At 37.5% G+C, this 12,862-nt stretch overlaps 1 protein-coding gene across 1 annotated transcript in view; it reads left to right on the top strand.

Moving 5' to 3' along the window:
• Positions 1–12,862, top strand: part of HCN1 (hyperpolarization activated cyclic nucleotide gated potassium channel 1) — a 199,877-nt gene that overhangs the window by 175,427 nt on the left and 11,588 nt on the right. The window contains exon 6 of the mRNA XM_027634972.1: positions 2,691–2,931. Within this exon, the coding sequence (XP_027490773.1) occupies positions 2,691–2,931 (241 nt within the window). The remainder of the gene's footprint in view (positions 1–2,690; positions 2,932–12,862) is intronic.

Genomic DNA, 12,862 nt, shown 5'->3' with positions numbered 1-12,862 from the left:
AGAAGATTGAGCCATAAGAGGACATGAGATTCGAAGAATGAAAATTCTGTGTCCAGGGTGTGTTTTGTTGGGATTCCCAAGATGAGATGAATTCCTCTCTGGCTGGGCTGGACTGGCTCTGTACAGAGGAGTCATGCAGGTCTGAATTCTCCCCTCTCTCTATATCATGCTCTCTCTTATGGTACTGTTAAAGACATGTTACTGATAACTTCTTTTTTTTCCAATTTCTCTCTTGTTTACTTCATCTGCCCTACTTCTCAGCTTTCACTCTAGACACTTATTTTCCAGGTTTTGTTCTCCTGTTCTCGCACTTTTTCAAGCAATTTCCATTTCTCAATCTGTTTTTAAAGTCAAGCTTCCTGCCTTCTTTTATTTTTTTCATTTTTTCTAGGTCTTTGTGTTCCTTCTTTTTGTTTTCTTCTCATTTTCTCTTTCTTAGTACTACTCCACCTAGGTCTATTTTACTCTTTCTTCGTAATTTGACTGGAGTTGAACTTTCTACTCTCCGAGCCTTTTTTCATGCTTCCCCACCAGCTTCTATATAATTTCCAGTCAATTTTTGCTTTCTTTAGTAATTTCCTTTCTCTGCCTCCTGGGCATGCAAGACAAGCTATTCACTTTCAGAAACAGAAAACAAGCAGCAAGCCTGCTGAAATGTCCCTGAGCTAGGCAAGACAAGTAATAGTTATTGCCAGCATCAGCCAAGACTGCAGTAAGGAAGTCTCACAGGGAGCTGAGGATTTAGTCTGGGGCTCCTCCTGTGATGCCACCGTGCTGCTAGCAGTGGGAGAAGAGAATGACTTTCCTTTGGAAAAGAGGTGATGCCTGAAGCTTTACTAAGAAAAGTAGTGTTTAAACAGGAAGGAAAACAAGCTTTTCCTCATCCTTTAGAAAAGACAGCCAGTTGGAATCTCAGTATGATATTTATTCCCTCATACAGAGTATACTCAGAGGGGTAGCCTGGGATTACCCCTATTGACTTAATGACACAGCAGTATTCACTGATTTGAATGCCACCTATCTGGTAGTTCACATCTTGTAGTGCTGTTGCTTGAGATAATTTTTGAATTTAGGCAAACAGCAGATATCTTGCATCAAATTTAACATGTGTTTTTACAAGGAAGACTAGTTCTTGGGCTTCTGGTGAGACATTTTTCCCAATTTATTTTTTTAAGTTCCACTGTATTTATTTGTAAAGAAGTGAGATCAGGGAAAGGTGGTTGTTTCTTCACTCTGTTCACTCTTCATCCATTTGCCTCATTAACTAATGGTTTCCCTTCAAAGGGGGGATTTCCAATTTTTCCCTGATGCAAGGGGACTGATTTGAAGAACCAACTATGGTTCTGTTGTTTATGCTGTGGAATTACCTTCCCCACCATATCTCCAAGCAGGATATAACATTGTGGGGCTGGGAGAAGAAAAGATCTCTGGATAAGTATAGCCAAGCTTCATGCTCAGAGAGCTGTCTGCATGGGATATATGAGATATATGAGACAGAAGACGCATAGGGGATTGAAAAAGCCACTTCCAGCAGGAGTGCAACGGGTCTCAGTCAAGAGAATGAGAGCACTTGCAGGTGGGATGCCTCATTTGCATCAATCTCAAAGACTTGGTTTAGTGTAAGAAATGCTAGGAGTACTCCACTGACAGTAAAATCATGTTTAGTTTTACATTTGCTTTTACGTTTTTAGTTATTTCATTTGCTTTGTGTGCATTTATATGCAGATGATTATACTTGCTCTTCCTGTCATGCTGGGTTTGCTACCTCAGTAGATGTTATCTGCCTAAGCCCCTCTCCAAGTGTAATAGTGATTAGTCTCAGCTCTTCAATACACTGTTAAATCTGTAATGGCAACTGATCATGTTAATTTCCTAACACAAGATAAGGTTTCCAGGAATGAGCTTGAAAATATTTCAGAAATTGTTCCCTTTTTTTAATAATTATTATTTTATTATTATTTATTTATTTTATTTTTTATTTATTTAAAGCAAGGACACTTACAGCCTTTTGGTACTACTATTTTCATGTAGATGTGCTCATAGTTGGCCCTGTAAATATAAATGCTCTTGGTGGGAGAAACCCTTTAGGTCTTAGGAAAAGAGTAGTGCTTTCTGCATATAGGGGTCTACTATATAACCATTTCTTTGAAGAACAGAAATGTATGCCTCTGTGTTTATAAAATGAATTAAAAACTGGGAAGGAATTTTTCCTGTTGATTTCAACTGGCTAACTGTAATGTACATTTATATTGCCACTGGATAAGTTCAGAACAGAAAGATATTACTGGTGTATAATTTGAAAACACAGGGCTTACATAAATTCATAACTTTAATATAGTTATTGCAACAACTAATCTTGTGTCAGGCAGAGTAATACCTATTTAATTTTTATCTTTCTGTCATATTTTCCCCTTAAATTCCAATGGGAATAATAAATAACATGTGAAAAGTCACCAGAAGAAGACAGTCTTTAACCTCAGAAATGCAAGTCAGACTGCACTGATGTTTCAATCACTTCACTAGAAACAGATGAAATATTTTATAAAATAGGCACAGAAAGAGACACAGAAATGTCCAATATGAGGATAAAGAAATTCTTTGGGAAGAAAGCAGAAAGTCTTTTTTTGAATGTCCATCATATTGTACATATTTACTGACTGTTATTATCATGATGCTTCCTTCCTATTTAGGAGATTGTCAACTTCAACTGTCGGAAGCTGGTTGCTACAATGCCTCTTTTTGCTAATGCAGACCCAAATTTCGTGACTGCCATGCTAAGCAAACTGCGATTTGAGGTGTTTCAGCCTGGAGATTATATTATCCGAGAAGGGGCTGTGGGTAAAAAGATGTATTTCATTCAACATGGTGTTGCTGGTGTCATCACCAAATCCAACAAGGAGCTGAAGCTGACAGATGGCTCTTATTTTGGAGGTGAGTAGAAAAAAATGAATGATAACACTGGATTGAATGCACTAGAATAAAACATGTTCAGATAATAGACAAAAAGAGACTTCAGAGTAAGTCTACTAAGCATCTTTTGCCTAGACAATTCAGACTGCATTAAAAGGTATGCAAAATATTTCCTAATAAGTCATTCAGAGTCTGCTTACTGTTGTGAGGACAGATATTAAAGATGCAGGATGACCTTCCAGAATTTTGAAGTTATTCTGAATTAAGAGCACTGTTATTTAACAGACAATATTTAAATAAAAATATAATCATTAACATGGTAACTTTATAGCTTTTTAAAGGTAAAATTGACAGGATTAATCTTTGAAAAAGAGCACTTTTTTAAATCATAAATTTAAAGGTAAAAATCATGTTAAGATTTGAAAAATTAGGCAATGGATAAAAGAGCAATTTTACATGGGATATTTTTGTAATTCACAAATATTTCAAGTTGTTATTAGTGCTTTTTCACTGAATTTTAGCACAAAGCAACATTTATTCTTCCGGTATATATTATGAGAAATTGGACTCCTTATCTGGCTAGGTAGGTCTCTAACAGATGTATATTAATAAAAACAAGGCATGGGTTTTAATCCTAATTAAATTAATCTGGTAATCCTAATGAAAATAGCTTTTTTTTTTTGGATGAAGGGATTTGAATATTTATATTTGGATTAAAGCAATTTCTTTTTTTATACCTAATAATTGACCGATATAAAAAAAGTTGTTCCTTGTGACTGCAGATTGTCTTTGTGTGATAGTATAGGCATCTGCTTCCATAAGCAGCAGCAAAGCTGGTTTTCAGAAGCTGATTGAACATTTGTGTTACCGCTGCTGCCCATGAAGTTGGTCATTTTATCAATTTTCTGTTGAATTCCATGAATCATCTCAGAAATGAGCTGAAAGCCTTTCAGAAAATGTTCAATTGAAAGCCTAATCAGTGCCATTTAGCTGGTATACAGAAGCGGGAAGCTTAGAAAAGTGAATTGGGCTCAGCGTTTGAATTGTGTTATAGAGTTATTTAACTAATCCCATTTTAGAATAATACCCTAAAGCAACTCCTACTGATCTGGCCAGCAGACCTTGTCACTCCGCAGGAGCCTCTGCAAGGTGATTTGTATCACCAGTATTTGTAGAAGCACTTCAGTAAAAGAGGTCTTGTGCTTATCCCACAGGATTAAAGTGTAGATTCTGAAGACAGGAGATAAAGCAGAAAGAAAAGGTAAATGCTGGGGATGAAGAAACAGAGCAACCTTGGTCTTGGTCTCCTCTATGCTTAACAGTGCCCTAGTTTATGAAAATGAGTTTGCAAGAGCCTGCGTGCTGAATTTGGCCATAATACTCCTCTGAACCAGAGAGGATCAGAGGAGATTGCACATGAAAGTATTTTACATAACTGTCAGCCTGTTGTTGCAGTGCAAACAACTATTTAGCTCATCCTGTTTATCCACTACCCTTCTTACAGGAATGCAGGCAAAAAAATAAGCTACTTGCGATATTCAAACACCACAAGAACTTACTACGCTGCATACCAAAGCACTTCTGCTCATCTAAATTGCAGCTGTGATGAGACAGGTGTTGCAAAAATGGATGCAAATGCATCCAAAGCCCAACGGCTGCTGGTGCAAATGGAAGGTAATAGCTGATGCTGTAGCCTGGAGAAGTTTCTAGTGAAGAATTAATACACAATCTGTTCAGTAATTTCTTTTGTCACAAGTAGAGTAATTTCTAATCCAATCACCTGGTACTGAGAGGAGACGGTTCAGTTGGATTGAAACCTGCTAATTTCCTCCCTCCTACTTACTATTGGGATTATACCATTAATGATTCTGAACTGTCAAGATATTAAAGAGAAACACAAAATGTGGACTGAGACAGAGAAGAAAAAAGGGGGGAGCTCTCATTGTCCACTGCTGTGTACTTAACAAAGACTGCATTTTCAGTATTGTAAATGGTAGATACTCAGGACTATGGCAAGATAACAAAAAAATGGAACAATTTAGCCATCACAACATCCTCAAAATACAATTGCTTACATTTATTACTTGCCTACTGATTCTTATTCTCCATTCCAGAAAGGTTGAATTGAAGTGTTGAATTCAAATGTTCACCTCAAGCTTGCAACTCAATTAAGCTGCAAACACATGTGCAGAAGGTTTTCCTACTTGTTGTTCAAAAGGGATAGGTGTAAGCACCTTCCCACACTTTTCCAGCTCCTGAAAGTTGTTCAGACACATGCTTGTCCCTTACATTTTCTTCCCCTTCCCATCAATCTCATGCCCACAATGTTCCTCTGCACTGTCAGCTCCTCCATCTCTTAGTTCTTGGCACCACTCACAACCTGACTCCTACCCACAGAGTCCTCTCTCCATTGACATCTATATGGCTCCTCACACTCTTCCCTATGGTTTTGGCCTATGTGTTAATATAGTCCAGACCATCCATTCATTCTCTACTGACCTTCTTTCATTCATCTTACTAGATGTGCCTACAGAGGCAGCTAGAAGGACAAGGTCATAATTACTTGGATACGGAATTGGTTGGACGGTCGCATCCAGAAGGTAGTGGCCAGTGGCTCAGAGTCCTGAGAGACATCAGTGACAAGCGGTGTCCCTCAGGGGTCTGTACTAGGACTAGTATTGTTTCATATCTTCATTAATGACATAGATAAAGGGATCGAGTGCACCCTCAGCAAATTTTCAGATGATACAATGCTGAGTGGTGCCCTTGACGCACCTGAAGGACAGGATGCCATCTAGAGGGACCTGAAATCTCATGAGGTTTAACAAGACCAAGTGCAACGTGCTGCACCTGGGTCAGGGCAAACTCCTGTATTAACACAGGCTGGGGGATGAACAGATCAAGAGCAGCCCTGGAGAGAAGTACGTGGGGTTGCTGGTGGATGAGAGTCTGGACATGAACTGGCAATGTGTGGTTACAGCTGAGAAAGCCAGTTGTATCCTGGGCTGCATCCAAAGCAGTGTGGCCAGCAAGTCGAGGAGGTGATTCCGCCCCTCTGTTCTGCTCTGCTCTGGTGATACTCCACCTGGAGCTCTGCATCCAGCTCTGGGGTCTCCAGCACAGGAAGGACATTGACCTTTTGGAGCAAGTCCAGAGGAGGCCACCAAGATGATTAGAGGGCTGGAGAACCTCTCCTATGAGAAAGGCTGAGAGAGTTTGTTCAGCCTGGAAAAGGATTATGGATGATGTAATTGAGGTCTTCTAGTACCTGAAGGAGCCTACAAGAAAGATGGAGAGGTACTTTTTACAGGGGCATCTAGTGACAGAACAAGGGGGAATGGCTTCAAACTGAAAGACAGTAGGTTTAGACCAGATGTTAGAGAGAACTTCACTATGAGAGTGGTGAGGCACTGGGACAGGTGGCCCAGAGAGGTTGTGGATGCCCCATCTCTGGAAGTGTTAAAGGTCAGGTTGGATGGGGCTCTAGTGAAAGGTGTCCCTGACTATGACAAGAGGGGCAGAACTAAATGATCTTAAAGGTTCCTTTCAACACAAGACATTTTCTGATTCTGTCATTCTATGATAATTTCCATTGAGGGCAACCTTGTTTAACCTTAATATGAAAACTCTGTCAGTGGTAGAAGTTTCTCTTGTATTTCTAAAGAGAAAAGATGCATCTATGCTAAGCTGAAAGTGGAAGCAATCCCATTCCTAATAACAGAGAGCTAGGAGCCATTTTCGAAGACAGAGGGAAAAAAATGAAGGAAGATATAAAAAAATCCATAGACATTTCAGAAAAATGAGATATGCTTCAATTAAAAATAAATCCAATAAAAGCTATAAAGTATTAAAATCCTGGAATTCTCCTGTGGTAACTGTGGCTCACATAATTTCACTGATGTAGAAATGACTATATAACTGTGCAATATAGTGAAAATTAGTTTCACGTATTCTTCCCTGTCTAATTCTTGTCCTTTTTATAAAAACTAATTTAAATATATCATGTGAGGACAGGGATTCTAAGGTAAGGCAGTAAAAGGTTACTGTTTTTTAAAAATGCTGGTAAAAGACAAATGAAAATGGATTGACCAGAATCTTTACAAAACAATCCTTCCACTGGTCCATGCCTGTTCAAGACATAGTTTATAGCATTCTCTTTAAAACATTTTCTCTGTGGTCATTACTGAAAAATTTGAAAGAACATAGTCAACCTCAAATCAAACTTTTTTTCTGAATATATTTATCATCTAATAATTGAGGGAATATTACTTTTTGATGTATTGACTGCAGATCTGATGGAATGTAGGCTGGTCACCATTTCTCACAAATTCCTTCCATTGATGGAATTTTATGTATTCCATCAAAGGGAGAGCTGGGGGGAGGGTAGGGGGAATATGGCCTAGGAAAAACGGTAGTACCAGAAATTACTCTGAAATTCTTACTAGCACTTGGAGTAGATAGGTAGGATGATAATGTCCTTCAATCAGCAGTCTGAAAAAAGTCTTTTTAGGATGAAAATTAGCATCCTACACAATGCTGGGCTAAGTAATGCTCCTGCACACAAAGTTCAAGAAGATTAAATTTATGAACACGCATGAAGGTAAAGGGACAGAATGCTCTTCCCACAGGAATATCAATGAACAAACCACAAGACCTCTGCGGTTAAAGTCTTGTACTTAACTCTCAAAAGGAGAAATCAGCGAGCATAGATGAGGAAAGAGGCAGATGGTGATCAAACCCAGGTCTATGGAGGGCTCTCTCTAAAGTCATCACTGCGTGTCCTTCAAAAATCAACAGAAAACATACAGCAGAGGTGTAGTCTGATTAGTCTATTCCACTGGTGGTTATTCAGGCATGTTCTTTTTGAGAAGAATTACCAACCAATTGTCAGGTTTATCTAGTTTCCTATCAGACTAGATTTGTAGGGAAGCCTGTTTATTTAGCTAAAAACAATGGTCAGGCAAGAGAATTTAAATGTTCAGCAGCATCTCAGTCTTCAAACCTCCAGATATTCCTCTCTTTTGTACTGCAACTTTTGGTTTTTCAGGCTTTTGCTCTCCCAGCAGTCTCCATTCAAATACTGGTGACACTGCTTTGGTTCTTCTTAAATGTTGGCTTTCACACTAATCTCCAGTTCTCCCACTACCTGAGAGTTGGTTTTTTACTGTTAAGTTTTTTACCTAGCTTTTTAACTGATACAATGTTATTAATATCCAAACATTTTACATATTAAAAGTTTGACAAATGTTTTCCAAATCCAAGGCAGGATGGTGGTGAAACCCTCCACGTGTTCTGGAAGGGAGCCTGACTCTCCAGGGACTCCCAAATCTCCCCAGAGCCTAGGCCCCCCCCAGGTAACTCATCTCTGGAGTATACCTGACATCCAAAAGTTAGCATTTTTGAGCTGGGACAAGGAAATTTCAAATCATAAGACATTTAAAAATTGAGAAAAGGATCTGTTCAGGCATGGCGCATCCCTCTTACCTATGTGCTCTTTACTTGCTTCTGGGAGCACAAGTGTTGATATTGATTTATTGTGTCAGACCTGGGAGCCATACAGATTGGTGGCTATAAATTGTATCTTCTTAAACAGCACCACAGCCTCAGATTTTTCATGTCTCCATTAAGCAAAAAAGGGGCTACTGATCTTAGGTTTTGAATGCAGGATTGCTCTTCCACTGTGCAATATTTCCTGTGTCTGCTTTGGTCAGGAAACTTTACTCAGATTCTGATACACATTTCAGGGAAAGAGTGTGTTCTCCAGAGAGATAAGAATGTTAGAATTATTTTTTATTTTCTGCTTTTCACAATCCAAACCTTTTCAATTCACAGATATCCGATGAGTAGCTTGTGTCCTCTCTTTTCAGATGTGGTCATAGAATTATAGAATCATAGAATGGTTTGGGTTGGAAGGGACCTTAAAGATCATCTTGTTCCCACCTCCCTGCCATGGGATGGGATGCCATTCACTAGATGAGATTGGTAAAACTGGTAAAATGCAAAGATTTTGACGTCTTTCAAGATGAAGCACAAGATTATGAGTCTTTTGCTTATAGAGATTAGTTCATGATTTACTGGGGCTTTACAGAGCAGAATTATTAATGTATCTAATAAGCATAACACTATCTAATTTACCTTATACAAATATATATTGATAGAAACTGATGTAATACCACTGATGTGAGACAATTCTGATTTTTGCTGTGGTTTGCATGCTGCAAACATGCAGGAGTTTAATAAATTAAAGAGAAGTTTGCTTTAATAAAATAAATCCTTTCCAACAACTTCCTTCTCTTACTCAGTTGGCTCTATGTGTGGCTCTTAGGGCTCCTTCAGTTATCACAGTAAGATCAAGCCCTGCAATTTCTCCTTGCCTTTTACTCCCCAATGCCTTGTGACCCTTCATTTCTGTGCATACCCCTCACCCCAGACCTAGTCTGCTGGTGTTCCCATATGCTCTGCTACAGATGGCAATCTCCTGCTTGGAGAACAAAACTCCCCTGAGATTGTTTACCCCTGCAAACATAAAAGTTATAGCTGTCCAAACTAGTGCAGAGGACTTTGATGAGTGGGTGTGGTTTCAAGTGGTCTTGTTCCCCTCCAGCTGCCATCCCTGTGGAGTCAGATGAAACACTGTGGGCATGCAGTCCTGACTCAGCTAAGTACATGCTGAGCTGCCTTTATGCTGAACTGGTGTGATGGAGTGGGCCTGACATGCCTACAAAGGGCAAAAAGAAAGGAATAAATCCAGCACTACCCAACCAGTAAGGCTCAGCACAGCTTACCCAAAGGAGGGGTTTCTGGGAACACGTTCAGGACTCTGCTGTTACTTCACTTACTTTCTTGCTGGTGAACTCAGAGGACTGAGTGTTCACTGTGGTTCCATCCTGCTCTTGCTGTTGTCACTGGCACAATTCCTCTCAACCTCCAGGGACACACGATAAGACTTGTCTCCTTGCTATCTTTTCCATTCTCCATCTGTTTTCACACCTGTGTTTACATAGGCTTTCCTTCATTCAGTAGCTCAGATGTATGTTCCAGGAAATTTAACCCCTTTTTTCCTGTTTATAACAGATATTGTGTGAGACCTGAAGGAATGCTGATATTGCTAGGGAAATCCAAACTGACTGAGTAGGAAGTATAGGTATTTTTATTAATTAGGTCTAGGGACCACATGGAGGTTTCATTGTACTAGTAGTTGAGGGAGTTTCCTAATTTCAGTAGGTAAGTGTGCAATAATTCATGCTGCCCAATTTGTGAGGTATCCATTGCAGATCCCTCTCTCCATTGTTTTTTATCCCATTGAAAATCCCAATGGTATTATGCCAGTTGGAGTCAGTAGATAAATCAGTTTTTAGACTAACTAAAAACTCATACTGCTTAAAAACATTTGTTTTCTAGTAACTTCTGGGTATGTTGAACATGAAGAAATGTATGTGACTTTTTTAAAAAACTCTTTTTATGATGTATATATGAGAGTCACTGCTTGTAAATATGAAAATGTATTGGCCTATCTCTTGCATTGGAATAAGACACAAATACATATTTTGTTTTGTTTTATTTTATTTATTCAAAGGCACATAGCACTAACTATGCTTCATGTCATTGTTCACCTAGCAAATTTATACAGAAACCAGATTCTCATTGCCATCTTCCCAGACAACGTCCCAGAGTCATATTACAGCATCTTTTGTTTTTTGTCTTGTTTTTTATAACATGTAGTTCATGGAATATTTTCAATTTTAAATGTTTTATTTTGCTTAAATTATTTAATGCAGTTTTAACATTTACCCTTCTGCACTTGAAATTCTAATAAACTGTGTCTTGCATTTGCTTCAGCTTGTACAAGGCCAATTAGACAGAACTTCTTTGACCTACCTATTATTTATGGAGCTTTTCCCCTTTTCGGAACAGTAACTGTCAGTGTATTTTAGACCAGTGCAGTGGAAAATAATACCATGGGAAATGTTGAGTCACTTTAGATTATATTTTGCCACTTATTTTTTTCTGGGTACACTCTAAGTGCTTCCTCTTGATAGAATACTCTATAAGATTTGCATTAGAATACTGATTATAAATGGGAAAAATTCTCTTGAAATGCTTTACATATGGATGATCTGACTTGATATATAATTTTACATTTGGAAAAAATACTGCATATGGCTACTCCTTATTCAAGGTAGTAGTGGATCAGTTCTCTCAATAGTCATGCTATAATCCAAATAATTATATATAAGTAGCCTCCCTGAGATGTAATTATTCATATTCTTAATGGCAAGGATATAATTAAATGCTTTAAGGGAGCAGGATCTCCACATCTCCATACCAACTCATTTGTAAACACTTTTCAGGTGAACAGTATAGAACATTTTTCTAAAAGTATTATCTACAAAAGGGCATAAAAATTAAATGTCTTTTGGCACAGACTAGTCTGCCATTTTGAAGATACAATTCCTCATGATATTGCCTAATTTCTTGTTCTCCATTGTGTTGTTCTTTTGACACCATGTTTTATACAGAAAACAATACTCAGTCAGAAGGACTTCTTGCTATTCAAACACAATAATATTGTTAAAATTCCAAGAGACGTTTTAGTAAAATAGAATGAAAATAACGTACTCTGTTGTGCTAAAATGTAGAAGTAGGTTTGGGTTTAGGAGTTTTACTAGTTAGCAAATGTAAATATAAATTTAACAGTATTCAAAATGATAACAAAAGTAATAAGTCTTGCAGTCTAAAAAACATAACTAAATTATAATTCTAATTCTGCAAATTCATGCACAGTATAAGTTTTTAGATTAGACTTTATACATAAAATAACTAGACACAAGTAAAACACTTCATAGCATAGCTTGAAAATCTGCAGTGGCCAACACAGATAAACCACAAATAAGAGGATATGGCAAGTACCTTCAATTTCACACAGCAGAATTTTCACTAAATATTTGAGTTTAGATTAAATATTTAATCTAAATATTTAATTCAGAACTGACAGTCTCTGATCATTTTTTTTAATAATTTAATGGGGGAAAAAGAAGTGCAATATTTTTATAGTCCCCTTAAATTCATGTTGAATAGTTTAATTTGTAACTGTTGTTGTTTGCCAAACTCCAGATGACAAGAGAATACAGAACTAAGAAACTAAGTGCCTTCTTTTTCAGTAGGGAATAAGCATCCATCTGAACAAAAGTAGGAGTAAATGAATCACACAAAATCATTTTTGGCCTTAGACACAGCCATTATGAAAAATAAATCTGTACATAGGCACATTGTCTAAGTTTAATCATTATATTTTTAACAAAAATAAAATTAATATCAGTAAAATTTTGAGGTTTTACAAGATAATAAATAGACTATCTTAGTCTTTCTTGGTGGAAAGAACACTTCATTAAAGTAGAAGAAAAACATATGGATGCTCTGTTATAAATAGCACTGAGAATAAAATATGCACTTGCATTTCTCTTTTATAAAATTATCCTAAGCTTCTGTTCTATCAAACAGAGCTTTCTCAGCAGAATTTGAGTTACCACTAGAAAACAGGAAGGATGTAAGAAATGATAATAAGACTATACATGGCACTCAGTGCCAGGGTTTAGTTGACATGGTTGGTGGTGTTCAGTCAAAGGTTGGACTCTATGATCCCAGAGGTCTTTTCCAACCTGATTGATTCTGTGATTCTTTTAGTGGCTTTTGTTTGCTCTAGTCATGAAAACTTGGGGCCACAGCTATTTTCAGTACTTTCACAAATCAAAAAGCAAAGACAGGTCAGGATGGAAAATAAAATGTCTCTGGTGAGATAACCTGCCACTTTTTATAAAAGCAGTTGTATTCTGGCCATGTATATTTGTCCACCTTTCTTGATTCTGAAAAGTATTTAACTATATTGTCAATATATATTAAGCATACTACATTGAAATATGTTTAATATTAAATTTACATGAAATAGGATTTA

The sequence above is a fragment of the Corapipo altera genome, unplaced genomic scaffold (assembly GCF_003945725.1).
Source record: "Corapipo altera isolate COAL_440 unplaced genomic scaffold, ASM394572v1 61411, whole genome shotgun sequence".
Classification (NCBI taxonomy): domain Eukaryota; kingdom Metazoa; phylum Chordata; class Aves; order Passeriformes; family Pipridae; genus Corapipo; species Corapipo altera.
This window is presented reverse-complemented; position numbering and strand designations above follow the sequence as displayed.